Consider the following 19,687-nt stretch of genomic DNA (forward strand, 5'->3'; position numbering starts at 1 on the left):
TTTAAATATAAAAAAACTTCGTTAAAATCAAAAACTGCCCGAAAATCATATTTAGAGGCTGAATTTGGCCACGAGAGGTGGTGCTCACTACCAAAGGTATTGAGTCTTTCTTAAAACGTTGTTTCCACATGGAAAACACAATTTTTTTTTGTCAAAATCGGATGAGTTCAGAACCTGATCGGGATTAAAACGGGATTAATATTAATGAACGGAAATCTTAAAATTAAAACACGAATTTAAGTGTTCAAAACGATCTGGAATTAAGTTAAACTAATTAGTACTTATAATCACCAAAATTTCAAAACATCATTACTATAAAAGCCCTAAATCAATTGTTCATAAAAACCCTAAAATCATGTTTTTCAATAATTAAAAACCCTAGGTTATAAAATTTTCAAAATCTGAAAATTATGATACTTATAAAATCTGAATTATAAAGTTTAATCATCAAAATACAATTTGATACTAATTAAATTAATTTCAAACAATAAAATCAAAACCCATAATCAATAATTATAATTACACAAATTAATAAAGCAAAGGAGAAAGAAAATAAGACTAACCTTTTGTGTGGGGAAATTTTTTGGGGATTCATGGGGTATTTATAGGAGAGAATTGTAGGGTAAATAAGAAGATTGGGCCTCATAAAAATAATGGGTCGATTAAGTAAACAAATGGGTTAGGCTTGTGTGATTGGACATAAATTGTAGAATAAAGGTGCATAAAATAATTTGTTCAAATAAATTTCGACCCACATTAATAATTTGAAATTAAATTATGAAAAATAACAAATAAATATTATAAATAAAATAAATTTTCATTTATAAAATTTAAAAATATGGGGGATTACAGGTCGACCGATGTTAGTCCTAACTAAGGTTAGTCATGTGTACGGTAATAATTTAATGACAACGGATAAGTGATAACTGGTAACTAAAAAGAAGATAGATATGATAGGAAAATGTACATTATTTTTTACTGAATGGAGTGTCTAATATTGCAAGTAAAAAAATGGTCTATTATAGAAAGTGTTGCATTTAAGAAATGGAGATGGAAAAAAATTATGGTTGTTTATAAGATTGTGGGTGTATCGATTTCATAGCCTTAAACTTTGCATCAACCTATGTATTAAACGTGTTGCCCCATGTGGCATCAAGTAGCTTAATTAGGTAGCAATTTGGTTTTGTTTGTTAGCTTTCATCCAAGGCTGCAATAATGAGAAAATCCATTCTTCTAATTTAGATCTTTTGGAATGAACACAATGATGTTAGCTATCTTATAATGAAACCAATTAAACATTTACAAAAACAAACACAAGGTGCAACTTGCGTTTAATATAACAAAATACAAAACTCACGTTGATTCCTTTTAACAAGTCCCCATCTACAAGATCCAACCACTTATCTCATCCTCAATTCAATTTCACCACTCTTTGCATGAGAGGCCCCCTTATCACCATCTTCAAACTCTACTCCAAGGTTCTGTTCGTGGCAACTTGGCAATAGGATGTGTCATCCTCTAGACAACAACAACATTATGTACATACTATTTTTTTTAAAAAAAATATATGTAACGTGATTAGGGGATTTTGCTCCCACCAATCGGAATGCGCCACGTGGGCCAATCAGGTTCCTGCCAAGTGTCACGTGGCACACGCTTATTCGTCCACCCTGGACTTATTATGTCATGACACGTGGCATACTCCATGCCTAATGGAGAAGCCGGTCACCTAGGCCCAACTTCCGAGGGAAGCCCAATCAGCCCAAGGTTAACCTAAACCTAGATTGGCACGTTTCCCGAGGTTATAAATACCTCCCTTAATCCTCATTAAGGGAGATTACGCAGATTACACACATTAAACACTCTCACCTAGAGAGACCCAATCACTTTAATTTCCGCATTAATTACTCCTTAATCAAGTACTAACTTGACCGTCGGAGGCGGATCTCCAATCATCCGGAGCATCCGTTGTTTTGCAGGTGCAGGCGTCCGGTTCCAGTCTCGGAATTGTAACTCTCCCGCAGGACATCAGAAACCCCGAAACATTTTGGCGCCGTCTGTGGGGAGAGTACTTCTGAGATGGCACCCACGTTTGTACCGGCTCCTGAAGAGAGACGTCCCCTGGACGATCCTGTAGTTCAGTCGGACCACGATACTGAGAATGAATTTGAAGTTGAAGCTCACACAGCTTCAGACGGGACCCTAAGGGCCCGACGACCCGTCAATACGAAAGAGGAACGGGAACATCTTCAAAACTGGAAGCGAGCCAGCAGGCGCACCGCCTGTTCGGCAGCAGCCGACTGATGGGTCTGCTCCCATCACAAGGAACGAACTCATGACCTTCATGAGGGACTTCAAGGGAGAAATTCAAGAGTTGATCAACAAGAAGCCGCTGCTCTGGACAAGGAGCAGTCGGCTAAGAAACCCTCCACTTCACGGAAGAGGAAGCCAGTTCAAGGGCGAGAGGCGACCCCTCATCTAAATCTAGGAAGTGGGAGCCACCTGCCCTTGATTTCACAAAATACCGTTTTCCTACTCCAGGAAATAGGAAACCTGTTCGTCATATTCAGGCGGACGGGTCGAGGAAAACATACACAGACGCTCGGCTACTGCTAGAGCAGAAGAAGAGTGACCGATTGTCAGAGTCGGCCTCTACTTCAAACTTCCAAGACAGTCTGCGAAATACCTCGATGAGGCATACTCAGTCGTATCATGAGGGTCAGTCAGGCGGCACCTCCCGTCAGTCCGGCTTTCATAGCGACCAGGCGGTACCAAACTTACCGTTTGTACCGCAACAACAGTATTTTTTTACAGCCACCTCCGTTTGGTGGACATGCAGCAAAAAATGTCCAACCTATGGACTGGCAGCTACGGTTGCTTAGACTTGGTGAACAGCCGTCGGCCTTCTCCAAGGAAATTACTGAAGCCGCTCAGCCGGCCAAAGTGAAAAATGTATTAGTAGGCGCCTATGACGGCACTACTAACCAGAAGACCATCTGATGGCATTCACCAACCTGATGTACCTTCAAGGGTTGGATGATCCACTTGGTGCAAGTGTTTCCCAGCGACTCTCAAAGGAATCGCACAACAATGGTTCGGCAACCTGCCGACTGGTTGTGTAAATAACTTCAAGACGCTTGCTTACTTATTCACCTCCAACTTCGCCATGAACATCCCTGCGAAGAAGACGACCTTGATTTAGGAACAATTCAGCAGGGCGAGAAGGAGGGGCTTCGTTCTTACATCAGGCGATTTAACCTGATGAGAATACAGATTCAAGGGTTACCGGATGAAGTAGCCTATACTGACTTTTTCAGAGGTCTCAAAGACGGGTCGACCTTCAAATTTGATTTGGTCCGAAAGAGGGTGGCGACTCTTCAAGAGGCCTTGATTGAAGCGGAAGCCTATATACAGGCGACTGATCTTTGTAGTACGGTAAAACAGTCAGACGGGAAAAGGTCCGACAAAAGAGAAGGACGACAAGAAGCAGTCGTCAACAAAGACGAGAAGAGAAAAGAGGTCTGGGCAACTGATTCCTCTAAACAGCCGTCCCAGAAGAAGAAAAAAGAATTCAAACCATACTCCCAAAGTATGTGTTTAACAAGGATAGCCAATTTATCCTAAAGGAAATCAAGGGACGGATCTCAATTGAGAAGCCGGTCCCCATGAAGGGTTCTGCAAACAATCGGAACCAAGAAAAATTCTGTGATTATCATGAAGATGTTGGTCATCACACCAATGAATGCATCACTCTCATGCGGTATCTGGACCGCCTGGCTGAGCAAGGTGACCTTGACACTTATGTCAAGAAATCTACGGGGAACACTTCCTCGAAAAAGCAGTCGACCAAAAAGAATCAACAGGCCGACAGCTCCGATACAGATGATGCAGTCGTCTACACCATTGCAGGCGGCTTCTCAGGAGGCGGCCCCACTATTAGGGGCAACAAAGACAATATCAGACGGTTAGATGTAAATTCCGTTCACCAAGAACGGCCCTCCAAATATTCATTTCCTGAGATTGTCATCACTGAAGAAGATCTAGGAGGGGTAAGAGGGCCGCATGACGACCCTATCGTTATTGAATGTAAAGTGGCCAACCAGAGAGTTGGCCGAATCCTCATAGATACCGGAAGCTCCTCAGATTCTATCAGTAGCAAATGTCTGTCGAAACTAAAATATCAGACTGATTGCATACATCCGGCATCCCACCTTTAGTAGGGTTTGGAGGAGGAGTCGTCCACCCAGTGGGACGAGTGGATTTACCCATCCGCCTGGGTGAAAAAGGGGAAGGACGACACATGGTAGTCCGGTTCCTGGTAGTAGAAGAACTCTCGGCCTACAACATGATTCTGGGACGACCAACCCTGAATAATTCCAAGGCTGTTATAATCCATCTCTTATGTTGCTCAAGTTTGAGAGGGATAATGGAACAGTCGGGTCCCTAAGGGGAGATCAGAGGATGGCCCGAGAGTGCTATCTCTCGGATGTCAAGCCCACTGTTATGGCCACTGGGTCGAGCGGTGGAAAAATAGACCTTGACAATGTCAAGGAGAGTGCGCCTGTTCAAGAAGCAGGCGGCAAGAAGAGAAAGGCATCCCAGACAGGGGCCGCAAGAAAAGACAGAAAATAGCAATCATTGGCAGAGGAGCGGTCGGATGAATTCCGCCCTCAGCCAGCTGGTGAGCATACGGACCTGATCTTAGATGACTCGCGTCCTGACAGAACAATCAAGGTTGGGACGACTGCTCTAAGGGACCTGGGTGACGACTTTCACAAACTATTGAAAGAATACAAGGACATCTTTGCATTCGAAGTCCATGAAATGCCAGGCATTAGTCCTGATCTGGCGGTACATAACTGGCCGTGGATCCGAAAAAGAAGCCGGTACGGCAGAAGAAGCGGAACCATGGCGAAGAAAGAAGTCAGGCGGCAGCCGCCGAAGTTAAAAAATTACTTGATGCAGGGTTCATTCGGCAATGTTACTTCCAGACTGGGTTGCAAATGTGGTGCTTGTTAAAAAGCCGAATGGCACTGGCGAATGTGTGTAGACTACACAGACTTAAACAAGGCGTGCCCAAAGACAGTTACCCTCTGCCTAAAATTGATAACCTGGTCGACTCAACAGTCGGCCATGCTTTGATGAGCTTTATGGACGCCTACTCTGGTTTCCATCAAATTCCTTTATGGAAGAAAGATCAGGAGAAGACGGCCTTCGTCACTGATCAGGGGTTATACTGTTACACGGTCATGCCGTTTGGTCTTAAGAATGCCCCGGCCACTTTCCAGCGAATGATAAACACTGTGTTTTTTGATCAGATTGGGAGAAATGTCGAGGCATATATTGATGATATGATTGTCAAGTCTAAACTTCAGAAGATCATCTGTCGGACCTCCGAGAAACTTTCGCCACACTCAGGCGGCACCATGTCATGCTCAATCCCAGGAAATGTTTCTTTGGAGTTGAGTCTGGGAAATTTCTCGGATTCCTTATCAATCAGAGAGGAATAAAGGCGAACCCTGAGAAGGTGCAGGCGGTCATCGACATGCAGTCGCCTCGTACCATCCGAGAGGTTCAGAAGTTAACAGGTTGTCTGGCGGCCTTGGGAAGATTTCTAAGCCGATCAGGCGACAAATGCCTATACTTTTTTCCAGGCAATTAAGAAAAAGGCAAGGTTTGAATGGGGGCCGGATGCTGAGGCGGCCTTCCAGAAATTGAAAGTTCACTTGCATTCCTTGCCGAGGCTGGTCAGCCCTTTGCCCAAAGAAGTACTCTACATGTACCTGGCCGTCTCTGATCATGCGTTAAGCGCTGTTCTCCTTGCTGAAAGAGACGGCTTGTCAGCTCCCGGTCTACTTTGTCAGTCACGTACTGAAAAATGCCGAGTTGAGGTATCCTTAGTGGAGAAATTTGGTCTTGCACTCTTCATGGCTGTTAAAAAAATTGAAGCCCTACTTTTTGGCACATGCAGTCGTCGTGTATACAGACCAACCTATCAAGCGGCCACTGACCATCATGGAGTCGTCAGGCCGAATGATCAAATGGACCATAGAAATACAGAGCCTCGAAGTTACCTTCGAGCCTAGAAAAGCAAGTGAAGGGGCAAGCCTTTGCTGACTTTATTGTTGAGATGACTCGTCCTCCTGACTCTCAAGTTCCAGACCAAGTCTGGAAGGTATATGTGGATGGAAGCTCTACTTCAAATGGTTGTGGAGCAGGCGTCATATGTCAGTCGCCAGAGGGCGACAGGTACGAGTATGCTCTACGCTTCAGTTTTCAGGCCTCAAACAATGAGGCAGAATATGAAGCTTTACTAGCCGGAATCCGCATGTGCAAGGCGGCAGGGGCAAGAAAAATAGACGCCTGTTCCGATTCACAATTGATAGTGAGTTAGTACAATGGCGAATACGAAGCAACCCATCCGGCCATGATCAAGTATTTACAGGCGGTCCGACAAGCAGTCGGCTCCCTTGAGGATTTCCATCTGACCCAAGTGCCGAGATCAGAAAACAACCAGGCGGATGCACTTTCAAAATTAGCATCATCCGCCTCCTGTGATACTCCTCGAACTGTTTTTTGGGAAGTAATGGAGAGGAGAAGCATTGAGGAAGACCCTATTGGAATCTTAGACAGAAGCTCAACCTGGATGGATCCAATCAGGGCATATCTGACAAATGGTACCCTGCCGGATGATCATCAACAGGCGGCAGCACTGAAAAAACGAGCAACCAGTTTTGAAATAATAAAGGGAGAACTTCACAAAAGGGGTACCTTCAACCCTTCTTAAAGTGTGTTACTCCAGAAAAGGGGCGAGAGATACTAGATGATCTTCACTCTGGTTACTGTGCTTCCCATATAGGCGGTAGGACGCTTGCTCAACGGGCAAGGCGCTAGGGCTACTTTTGGCCTACTTTAGAAGCAGATGCGATGGAGATGGTGAAAAAATGTGACAAGTGCCAAAGGTTTGGCAAACTAATTCACCGTCCGGCTACTGACCTCACTACCATTCATAGCCCACTACCGTTTGCTAAGTGGGGCATGGATATTCTGGGTCCATATACGCCTGCTACAAGGCGGAAGGAGGTACATACTTGTTGCCGTCGACTACTTCACTAAATGGGTAGAGGCGGAGGCTGTAAAGGGAATCAAGACGAAGGATGTAATTTCATTCATTTGGAAAAATGTCATCACTCAGTTCGGGGTTCCCATGTCTATGGTTTTTGATAATGGTCCCCAATTTGAGACGCCTGTTCTCAAAGCTGGTTGGGTGACCAAGGAATTTGCACACTACTTTGCATCTGTCGGCCGTCCACAAGCAAACGGCCAGGTAGAAGCCTTTAATAAAATCATCTCAGACGGTCTCAAGAAAAAGATTGAACGAGCAGGCGGCCTATGGGCGGATGAATTACCACATGTTCTCTGGGCCATTAGGACGACTGAAAAAGGGGCGACTGGAGAAACTCCATTCCTCCTAACTTATGGTGCGGAAGCTGTTCTTCCAATAGAACACTACGAGCCGACTCTTCGAGTAATGCTATATGACGAAGAGGCAAACTGGGAAGCCATGCGCCTGGCATTAGACTCACTTCCTGAAAGGAGGGGCAATGCTTGTCTTGCGCCATGAAATTTACCGCCTGAGAATGACTAGATCATAACAACAAAAAAAGTACACAGGCGTCCACTCAAAGTGGGGGACTTTGTACTTAGAAAAATGGAAGCAGTTGGAAGGGCTAATGAGTCTGGCAAACTAACTCCCAACTGGGAAGGACCTACCGAATCTGTGAAGAGGTCAGGGACGGTACCTACCGTCTGGAAACACCAGACGGCCAACCGTTGCCTCGAACTTGGAATGTAGATAATCTTAAGAAATATTTCTTTTGAATGATATAAATAGTCAAGGGCTACTTAATAAAAGTTTGCATACTTAATATTCAATTTTGTACTAAGAGGGGCACGCCTACTAACAAACAGTCGGCTACTCTCCATACTCAGTTTTTCATTTTTACTTAAGAGGGGCATGCCTACTGACAAACAGTCGGCTACTCTCCATGTTTAATTTTTATTCTTACTTAAGAGGGGCAGGCCGCCTATACATTTACAGTCGCCTACTCTCCATTGAGTATTTCACTTTATCATCAGAGGGGCATGCGTCTATACCTTTACAGTCGGCTACTCTCCATTGAGTATTTTACTCTATCTTCAGAGGGGCATGCCGTCTGTACCTTTACAGTCGGCTACTCTCCATTGAGTATTTTACTCTATCTTCAGAGGGGCATGCCGCCTGTACCTTTACAGTCGGCTACTCTCCATTGAATATTTTACTCTATCACCATAGGGGCATGCCGTCTGGACATACAGTCGGTTCCAAAGACAGACAGCCACCCCCTATACTTAGCTAAAAAAATGATCAGGGCCTGGCCGACCTGTGCTAAACAGGCGCTCCCTCCTCTTACTTAGCACCTACGTCACCAAAGGACTAACCAAGGCCACAGGCCGAATGATCAGACCAGGCGCCAAGCCAACTGATCCAATCTTCAAAACTAATACGACCTGTCCCAACATCATAGCAGGCGTCCGGCGGCATCCTCCGGATGAAATTCGTCGCAGAGAAGCAGCTCCCTTTTGGGTGGAACATTGCTCTATAAACTACTTAACACGGCACCTATACGACTGTCCCCAAGGGCAACCACGTAGCCGTTTTTGAGACAAGGATAACTCTATCACTAACCAAACCAGTGGTAGCAGTTGACATCTGAGTCAGATGACCGCCTGTATTACTTGGGATAAATGCAGGGGGTACCTCTTGAGTTAATAGCCAACAAACATTGGCGAATCAAAAGGTTCAGCCGGCCTCCGCCGCCTGGTACCTTTACTACTCAAGTAGGAGTGACGGCGACTGAGTAACACCAAAGTTAACTCATAGTCACTCTCTCAAACTTAGTATGGAGCCTAAAAGGTATGAGTCGTCCGCCTGTTTTTAGCAAACAGGGGCTCTCAACCACTACTCCTGCTAGGTTAACAACCTATGAGTTAAAAGCCAACAAACATTGGCGAATAAAGGGGAACAACCGGTACCCACCTCTTGATACCTCTACTACTCAGTTACTTGGCGACTAGGTAACAATCATGTTTACTTGGTCACTCCTTAAAAATTTAGTATGAAACTAAAAAGGTGTTCATACAGCACCTGTTCACACTAGATTAAATATGGCGGGGAACAGTCGGCCTAGACGGCCTAAAGTCTCTAGCCTAAAAACATGACAGGTAGGAAACCACTTTCCTACTTGGTTAATTTTACAAATGACAGGACCGCCTGCCTAAAGGGGATCCAGTCTTTAAAATGGTTCGAATACCGATTGGATAAATGGCCGACTGATCGTCTAGCCTGGAAACAGACAACCAGTCGTCCAGGGGCATAGGCGGCGTGACTAACTATCCGTACCTGTCTGCAACTATCGGCCATGTAAAACAGTCGGTATAGTGTACAATTGGATATCAGAATATTCAATACTTAAACAAATTTGAAGCAAAACAAAAATATTCATTAAAAGGAAGCCGGTCATTAAAGACCGGCAAAATATTCAGAGCCCGGCCCCCTGGCCGGGTAAATACAAACAAACGGCACGCAGGCCGGGGAAAGAAGACATAAAGCTTATGAAGGGGGCAGATCTTCAATATTAGCAGCTGCCGCCTGGTCAGCACTCTTTTTGCTGGACTCGGCTTCAGCTGCATCCTTCTTCGATGCATTACCCCCAAGCGGCACAAGCGCCACTACCGGCTGCTCCTCCTCCTCCTCCAACGCCTCTTCCTCAGCAGCCGCCAGGATCTCTTGATTATATCTATCAGAACACTGGCGGTACGTTTTTTTCCCAGGAGGCAAAGGCAAAGTCGGCATTGGGGAAGAGGCGGCCCCAAGTCATGCGCTGGATTTGAGCAGAGTCTTCCATCATCTCCCGGACCAGCTCTTTCTTTTCTTGCTCGGCTTTTCCGAGAGCTCCTGAGTAAGACTCTTCTCCTGGGTCACCAGGCGTTCCTTTACGCTCGCCAAGGATTTCTCCAAGGTTTCGTATGAGGACATCTTTTGGCGAAGAGGTCTCAGCTCGGTCTTGAGGTTGTTGATGGTCGCCTCCAGCTCGCTATTCCTCTTCTGGGCCGCCTCTAACTGAGCCCGGATAGCGGCGGTAGCCTGCGCCTGATAATAAAGAATATCAATTGTCAGAACTTCATTTTGGGCAATTTTGAAACATTGCCTTATCACAGTCAGAGGCGGCCATAGCTTTTGCAGCCTTTACCTCTTTGTTCTTCCTGTCAAGCGGCTTGCGAAGGCCGTTTCACTCGGAGCAGGGCCTAAGTAAAAAGGGGAACAGGCGTCAGTTTCCAAACAAAAAAGAAAACAGGCGTCCTGGAATTCAAATACTCAAAAATATGCTAAGTATACCTCAGCAAGGACCCCTGCAATCCCGTCTAGGTCAAGGGTGCCGACACCCCTGACCGCCTCCCTTTCAGCTGGAGGTACGGCCTTGATCATAGACTTGGCCACTTCGACCAAGTCAGGCTCCTGAGGGCCGGCTGCATCAAGCATAAACAAACGGATTAGACCTAGTAAAGGAGGGAGCAAGTCTAAAATTTACAAGGACAATTTCATACTTCTAGGTGGCCCAGCTGGAGTTTTAGAAGAAGTGGCCGGCTGTTTCTCAGCCGCCGCATGTTTCCTGGCAGAACCAGGAGAGCTCGCAACAGTCGTCCTCCGGGCCTTGGGGTCCGGCTGTTGGGAAGAAGAAGCTCTTGGAGCGCCCGTCTAAAAAAGAAGAAAAGAGTCAGTATATGCATAAACACAACTCCAAAAAGAGGGTGAAAGGTTCGAAGCCCACCAAGGGTGCCCCTTGTTGGGGGAGTCGGTTGAAGACTGTTGCATGATGGAGGCCCGCAACATGGCCGCCGCAGTCTTGGAGGCGGTAGTTTTGCTCATGGCGTCCGCTGCAAAAACAAATAGCAAAGTTAATAAAAGTCATAACAAGAAATGCACGAACAACAGAGTATTCGACAGGCCGGCTACCTCTTGAGCACCGACTGCTGAGGCCACAGGCGGCCAAAAAGTACTCGTCGTAGAGCCATTTGAAGCTCGGGACGCAGTGCAGGGGTACTTGCTCTCGTACCCTGAAGTAGAGTTCACCTTCGACTCTACTTTGAAGAGTCCTTTATCTAGGATCTCTTTCTTAGCCTTGGGGGGAACAGGCGGCATGCTGCGGCCGCCTGCAAGAAGGGGCGGATTCCTGTTCCACCTGTTGAAGCGCTTGTTCAGCTCTGTGTCTGAACTCTCAATGATAAGGAAGGTGCTCCGCCAGTCCTTTCATTTGTTTGCTTTACCTCTCGTCATGAGGTAGCCCCTGTGGCTCGTCAATTGATACCAGCCGGTACCGCCTGCCTTAGGGGTCCGGCTGAGGTAGTTCATGTGGGCGAAAGCCTCGAAGTTCGGCTCCACCCCGTGCAGTTCGCACCCGGCCACATAGCCGAGTACGTTGACCCAGGAGTTCGGGGCTAACTGCCATAACCCCAACTCATACCCATCCAAGATCCGCTGAACAGCCGGATGTAGTGGGAAGCGCAGCCCAGCCTTGATGGCCGCCTCGTAGCAGCCAAAGCAAACGCCATCATAACTGGTACCAGCCGGCCAGACGACTGTGTCTTCTGGATCCGACACGAACACTAAAAAGCCGGGGCCCATTGTGTGGTTTGCGATAAAGCTCCCTACTTTCTCTTGCATGGTCGTGATCCGGCCCCGAGGTACCGTGCAGTAGTAGGGGGTATTTTGCTCTCGGTGAGAGGCGGATGGCTCCGCCCAATCGTCCCCCTTCTCAACTGCGTGAGAAAGCCTCGCCTCTTTTAGGCGACTGTTTTTCTCGTCTGTGTCCAGAGAAGCATGGCCAGAAGAGCTAGACTCGGATTCGTCCTCTGACGAGTCCGAAGAGGACGACTCCTCCCCTCTCCTGGAGGGGCCCGCCTCCTCTCCTTTAAAAGGAGCAGGAGAGAATGTAGAATTGTCAACTGTAAAATGGGAAGGGGTCACTTTGACTCCTCCCTCAGAACTGCCGGCTTTTCAAGCCGCTTTGTTTCACTTCCACATCTGGCGCCTGGTCAGATGTTTCCACTAATCGGCACCTTGTGGGAGGAGCGTCTGAGTTTGAGATCCTGGCAGTCTTTTTTGTTCTGGCCATCATGCTTTGCATAGACACAGTATACAGTCGGACTTTGTTAAAGGGCAAAGATGGGTCCAGAAAAGGCAGGCGGCACTCCTAGTCCTAGATTCAGCCGTCCCCGGTGACCGGCTGATCACTAACCTAGGTCGTGTCGTGTGCTTCCGTGGTGCCATTTCAAAAAAGAATAAAGTAAAGAGAAAATTAAGAGTAAGAGAACCGACGGTTACCTGAACGAGTGACGATTGATGAAGTTCTGAAAATCCTTTGCAGTCGGCTTGTCAGAGCAGGCGGTAGGCAGAAAGGGTCCAAAATGTCAGAGCAAGTTCAGGGGTCCGAATGTTCTCTCACAAAGTTTTCAAGTGTGAAAATGACCGAAGTCAACACTCCTTTATATAGGCGAAGTGAGAAGGCGAAGGGTCACTTCCAGAATTCAAAATTTTGGCGGGAGAATCTCTCGGCCTCGCCGAGTGACACCTGTAGCAGGCCGTCGCCTGTTACAGGGCGACACCTGTCACAAGGTAACACGTGACCAGTCACGTGCCACCTGTGAGGGGCAAATGATTAGGGGATTTTGCTCCCACCAATCGGAATGCGCCACGTGGGCCAATCAGGTCCTGCCAAGTGTCCCCCAGTTGGACCTCTCAGGGCTTGCCACGTGGCACACGCTTATTCGTCCACCCTGGACTTATTATGTCATGACACGTGGCATACTCCATGCCTAATGGAGAAGCCGGTCACCTAGGCCCAACTTCCGAGGGAAGCCCAATCAGCCCAAGGTTAACCTAAACCTAGATTGGCACGTTTCCCGAGGTTATAAATACCTCCCTTAATCCTCATTAAGGGAGATTACGCAGATTACACACATTAAACACTCTCACCTAGAGAGACCCAATCACTTTAATTTCCGCATTAATTACTCCTTAATCAAGTACTAACTTGACCGTCGGAGGCGGATCTCCAATCATCCGGAGCATCCGTTTGTTTTGCAGGTGCAGGCGTCCGGTTCCAGTCTCGGAATTGTAACTCTCCCGCAGGACATCAGAAAACCCCGAAACACAACGCAATATCATTTATTGTTGAAGTAGTACCTTTTCACAATGCAAAATTCATAGGCAGCTTGTGGTAAAATGATCGCATAATCACACATATTTTCTTCCTTATTCAACACTTCGATAGTTGTGATGTTCAACACATTACATCTATATTTTATCGACTAGCTCGAGACAATTAACATCAATCACTTAACTTATTATTATCATGTAAAATAACTCTATTTTACCTCAAAAGTTGTTTCTTGATTCATTATGTATTTCTCTCGTGATGAGTGTATCTGATGTTTATTTCTTTTTCAGTTTTCCTAATCTTTAAAAGAAAAAGCATGTCAAGTTCAGTTCAATTCAAATAAAGTTCAGATCTCTCTCAGTAACTTTTGGCTGGTTTCAAGTCAAGTTGTTGATTATCAGCTCTCAAAAATGTAACGTAACATTGTAACATACTAACATGAAACCATGTTCGATATCTCATTGTAGAAAGGGGGTTAGGATTTAGGAACTTTGGATTATGTATAGGCCTTACAATGTGATTAGACGGCCCAAGAGAAAGGAAAAAATGAAGAGCCCAAAATCAAAATAATCCATTCTCAATTAGAAAAAGCAGCCATCAAAATTAGGGTTTCAAATAAAAAGAACCCTTTCACTTCCACATTTCCAATCTCTCCGCAAACCCTAGCTGCTGCGACACAAACCTCTCTGTTTGCAGGTTTCTCTCTCCTCTTTCTTCCCTTTTCATCTTCTTCTTCCTCGATTTTCCATCAATTTCCTGCTTGTAATTCGATTTTAATGGCGTAATTTTGCTTTGTGAATCAGGTGTTCGCAGAACTCAAAAATGGCCAAGTCGAAGAATCACACTGCTCACAACCAGTCTTACAAGGCTCAAAGAATGGAATCAAGAAGCCTCGCCGTCATCGTCACCAATCCACCAAAGGGGTACGCTATTTCTCTGTTAATTCATCCTAATTATTCAATTATTTGAATTTTATGCAATTTTTTCGATTAATTTTGCTGATTTTTTTCAATTTTATTTTCTGGGTAATGTTGAAGATGGACCCAAAGTTCTTGAGGAACCAGAGGTACGCAAGGAAGCACAACAAGAAGAGCGATGAGGTTGCTACTGAGGAAGATAGTTGTTTCGTTCATTATATTAGGGAAGTTCTTTTTTTTTTTGCTGTTAATGGATATTGCTTAGGGTTTTTTGTACCCAGATTTAAATCTATCTAAAGTTTTGTTCTTGCGATGAAAGAAGAATTGCCTACTTTGGTTTTGTTAATTTTAATGGAGGATTCAGACTATAATGTATTTGCAATTTAGTACGATTAGTTATTATGAATTACTCTTATTGAGTATTTTTCCACTCTATTTTATAATTGTTGATTTTGTTGAATATAGCATGATGGTACTGTTATATCGTAGTTGATTAATTTGTTTGTAGATTATAATGTAAGGCAGTTGGGGAGTAATGTATGTATATCGGGTTTGATCGAGTTTGTATTAGTCGTAGGAATTTGGTAATGTGGGGCGGAGTGCCAGAGTAGCATTATATCGTAGTTGATTAATTTGTTTGTAGATTATAATGTAAGGCAGTTGGGGAGTAATGTATGTATATCGGGTTTGATCGAGTTTGGATCAGTCGTAGGAATTTGGTAATGTGGGGGTAGAGTGCCAGAGTAGCATCAGCTGAAGTATTGGTTGATTATAGGAAATTTGGTTGTGTTCAGTCTAGTTTGATTAGTCATGTTATTAGCTGAAGTATTGTTGATTATAGGAAATTTGTGGTTTTGGGGCATTTGGGGAAAATGTATGTATTGCGGTTGAGTCTGAATTAGTGATAGGGAACTATGTATTGCTGTTGAGTCTGAATCAGTGATGAAACATAGAGCTTTGTGTTGGCATTAATGTGTTCTCTTCGGGAATGTGAATTTTAGAATGCGCCAATCCGGTGATTTGGGATGCCTAGTCCTTGTTGATTGCTAGTTCTGTTCCAAGACTAGGGGCGAATAGAGAAGTGGTGACTTTAAGTGATTCCCGGAGTATTCTAGTATGTTTTTTCTAACTTTAATGTTGTTGCCAAGCATTGTGGCAGTAGAACTTGATTGAGATTTTAGAGCCATTTTAGAATAGAGATTAACAGTCGTAATCACTGGAATTGCTGTGCAAAATTTCGGATTGAGGGGGTCTGCAATGGAACAAATTTTGCCCTGAATAACCTAGTTTTCGATGTGGTGACTGTATCAGTGTTTACGTCACTTGATTACTGTGCAAGTTATGCATGCGGGTGATTGTAAACAGTGACTTGAATGTTCTTAAGTTCTGCAGTGACTGTTAGCTGTAATGGTAGCATTAGTCATATAAGTTATAATTTGAGCAAGTAAATCCTATTCAAGGTTGGCTCACCTAAAGTTTCGCAAGCTGTTAAGCTCCTTGTGTAGTACGTTAGATGCTTCTGATCCTGCTCATTTGAATACAGTTTTATAAGTATTTCCTGCTCGATTTGCTCTTAATGTTGTCCATCTCTGAGCAATTATCAGCAAAGAAAAATTCAATGGTTAATGAGAATGTGGATGCCTTAACAAAGTTTATTTATTTTCGCATTTTTTCGTTTTGGGGTTGGGGAGTTAGATGTGAGCAAGATGATTTGTGAGGGTCTGAGGTCGAGTGAATCCTATGTTGTTGGTAGTCTAACATACCCTTTCATGCCAATTTTTATTTTTAAGTCGGTATTATAGATATCATCACCCTCGCAAGATATACTTGGTTGGGTTTGTGAGGGCAATATACAAGTATGAAGGATTCAAGAGGGAAATGAGGATGATATCAATTATCAGTTTGAAGGCGATTAAGAAAAAAAGCCAATCTATTTTCTAAATAAATACTCGTAGTTTAATTTTGGAAAATCTTTAATATATATCCAATTTTCCACGAGGGAGCTTTATTCACAGCATTTATCTTAAAGAGAAACTTGAATTTACCCATTTTCCACTACCATTTCAAACAAGGGACAGAAAAAGAAAAAACAAAAAAAAGAAAGAATCATCCACTTTCGTATCCTTGTCTCATGTTTTACCTCTATCCTCTTTTCATTCTAACAAATAATCAAATAACAATATGTTTGTGTTAAGGTTGAGATGAAATAGTGGTCGAATTAAATGGGTTGACGAAGTAGATCAGATTTAGGGCAGTTGAATTTTGATTGGTTATTTGCCTATCATTATGATGTGATTCACAAATACCCTTCTTTAGCCTTGAAAATCTGTCAACTTGAACTCATTTCCTCATCTTTAACTTATTACTGAACAAAAACTTTTGCATGCCTCCGGTTTACAATAATTTTATTGTACATCGAACAATTTGCGGAAAGTGACCCTTTTTTCTTATAAAAGTGACCCTTTTTTCTCACAAAAAGTGACCCTTTTTTTCACAAAAGTGATCTTTTTTTTTCGCAAAAATGACCCTTTTTCGCAAGAGTGGTCCTTTTTTATCACAAAAGTGACCCCTTTTTTTTAACAAAAGTGACCCATATTTTACAAAAACGCACTATTGTCCGCCGACCTTCAAAAAAAATTAGGTCACAAGATTCAGAAGTTATACCTTCAATTTTTTCATTTGAACTAGTAGTAGGAAGAGCAATGGTCTCCTTCTTTGAAAGCTTAACATTCGACATTATATTCAAAAACTAAAATCAAAATAGAATTAACATGAACATACCTTAAAATAACCAAAAAACAAAAAATATGAACATACATACCTCAAAATTGGATGTAAAAGAAGAATTAACAAAAGAAACTACAAAATTAAGTTGAAAACCAAGATTGGATAGAAAAACGAGAATGAAATTGAAGAACAAAGGAGATAGAAACTAGAAAGAGGGGTAAAGAAGATGAGAGAGAAAAAGAAGAGCAGAGGAAAGAGAAGAAACAGAAACAAAATAAAAAAAAAAGGAGAGAGAAAACATGAGAATGGTAACAAATTTTAAATTTCACAAGTGTAGATTGGGCCATAACCACCACCATTCAATAACTTATTGTAAACCTGTTTTTTTTTAAACTTTTGTGATTACTGAATTAATCGTCAAAATCAAAACAAAATATGTTTACTTATTAATGAATTTCTTTTTAGTAATGAAAATAGAGATGTATATTTTTGTTATTTTTTCCAAATAGAAAGTGTATTCAAGCACACTGTACACATTGATACAAAATTCAAGTTACAACGTATATTGTTTAATAATGGTTATTTTATACGCAGCGCAAAATATGATCAAAATTTTGTTAAACCAGTTTACATCTAACCTTATATAATTTTAATAAAACAACTGGTAAAAAAAAAAGGGATTGGGGTTGGAGTCCTTTGGACGTGATCTATGGACAGGACAGCCATCAAGTCAACAGAAGATAAAGGGTACAGAGAAGAGAATGCATATGAAATAAATCTAAGGATGTATGGAAAGCTCAACTTATGAAAGCTTTTGCTATAAATATGAATTAAGAAAGAAACTTGGTTTTTTTAGTGATAATCAGTTAATCACGTAATCACCCCTTATACAACTACAATGCTATACCTAATCGCGTGGGTAATCCGAAATTTTAACAAACTAAAAAAACCATTCCAATTACGCAGCTATATTTCCAGTGTTCTTGCAAGAAATTGAGCAGCAAATTAAAACACCCAATACAGCCAAACGCTGAAACTTGTAATCGTAGCAGATGCAAAATCATGCAATAGTACGTTGAAGGGCTGTTTTCACTGCCAGACTACTGGGGCGAAAAGCATTGTCACTCTTCGTTGGGTGTCTTTTGCTTTCTCTGAACAATCCTCATACAAGCTATAGCCTTTAAAACTTTCTGTAGCATAATGCTTAGCCAGGTTCAGACTGCAATGGGCACTTTAGCTGGACTAGAAACTTGAGCATTAACCTGTTCCATAGAATAGATGAAAATCTAATTAACTACGGATGTCCTGTCAAAAAATTTAAAAAAAAAATTAACTACAGCTGGTATGGTAATTAACTGCAGATAAAATACTCACATTTTTTACCAGTAATTTACTATGTTTAAAATAAAATTCCATAAAGATATACTCTTTGTATGAAGCAAACAAGTCCTACATAGTTCTGATTTCAAAACGCATTTCAGAGAGAGTGCATTGGTTGGCAATCACTAAACATAGAGACTAGAGCTTACCTTAGCTGCTTTATATATAGCTCATCTAATACTTCAGATAGTGTTGGGTGTGCATGAACAGCAAGCTTTAAGTCCTGCATAAAAAAAGAAATTCAATTGATGTCACAACTATTTTAAAAGACCGGAACATGCAATATCAAATGTGCTTAACCAAACGAATCATGCAACCAAATTGCACAAGAATGGCCCACCCAGATTTGCTGAGAACAGAAAGTTACCTGAATAGAGGTGCCCATTGCAATTGCATTTGATGCTTCATGGATGAGGTCTGCTGCATGCAGTCCAAATATATGAACTCCAAGGATCTCCCCATTGTCAGGTCTGTATATCAACTGCAACATGTCACAAAAGTACAAGAGAATTGTTAGATTTAATATCAGCTCTGCATTGATAGAGAGTTGTTTCAAGTACGACTTTATACCAATAAAAAAAGAGTAAAAAAAAACTTTCATTTCTTCTTTGGGAAATTAATAAAAATATTGTTAGATTTAATATCAGTGCTGCTGCAAACTGACTCATCAAGGCTACAAATAATTTGATTTTTGTTGATATTGTTTTTTTTAATTAAAATGGATTTTTATCCACTTAAGTAGTTCTTTAGGAAAAGTTCAGTACCTACCAAATAGCTTCCTCCCAAAGCGGACACTGGACAGGACTATGTGAGAGTAATTAATTAGGCAATTTCTGAGACCAAAATAATCAAACTGTATATGCAGGACATGTTCAACGAATGACAAAATAGGTCCACAGAAAAGTTCTTAAGTATACAAAGATTAAGGATTGAAACCTTAGCAAGTCCTTCTGCTTCATTTTCTGCCAGTGCCTTTGAGTTGGCCTTGAAACTTGTCTTTGCCACACTCACTTCAAATCCCTCCTTTTCAGCTTTCTCCCTGGCTTGGGGCTGCAGAATCATACATAATTTTTTAAAAATCAATGGAGAACTTAAAACAGTCAGCTTATGTAAACCCAAATCTACAAGGAGTGGCGTTTCAATGAATATTTTATTAAAACAGTCAGCTTATGTAAACCCAAATCTACAGGAAATGCCTCCGCCTCCACCAAATACAATCACAAAACAATAACCTGCAGTTCAAATCATGCAATTTTGGTTCCAAAACCATATCATAGCTTCAGGCTGCCACTAGAAAGCAGATAGAATTTAGCTTAGACTAATATGGCCTGACTTGGATATTGGTTGACAAAACCAATTCAACCTTCAATCTATGATATAAAGTTATATACTCCCTTAGTTCCA

General features: G+C 42.7%; 1 protein-coding gene and 1 pseudogene across 1 annotated transcript; one reads left to right on the forward strand and one right to left on the reverse strand.

The window, feature by feature from the left end:
- Positions 1–14,065: 14,065 nt before the first annotated feature.
- On the forward strand, positions 14,066–14,611 carry LOC110690096 (annotated as a pseudogene).
- A 3,496-nt stretch (positions 14,612–18,107) lies between these two features.
- On the reverse strand, positions 18,108–19,362 carry LOC110690095 (dihydrolipoyl dehydrogenase 2, chloroplastic-like). Its single transcript, XM_021866918.1, has 4 exons — positions 19,220–19,362; positions 18,651–18,764; positions 18,433–18,506; positions 18,108–18,165 (listed from the first exon to the last, which is right to left on the reverse strand). The coding sequence occupies exons 1-4, from the start codon at positions 19,343–19,345 to the stop codon at positions 18,108–18,110; spliced, it is 372 nt and encodes a 123-aa protein (XP_021722610.1). The 5' UTR covers positions 19,346–19,362.
- Between the last annotated feature and the right edge of the window lie 325 nt (positions 19,363–19,687).

The sequence above is a fragment of the Chenopodium quinoa genome, unplaced genomic scaffold (assembly GCF_001683475.1).
Source record: "Chenopodium quinoa cultivar QQ74 unplaced genomic scaffold, ASM168347v1, whole genome shotgun sequence".
Taxonomy (NCBI): Eukaryota; Viridiplantae; Streptophyta; class Magnoliopsida; order Caryophyllales; family Amaranthaceae; genus Chenopodium; species Chenopodium quinoa.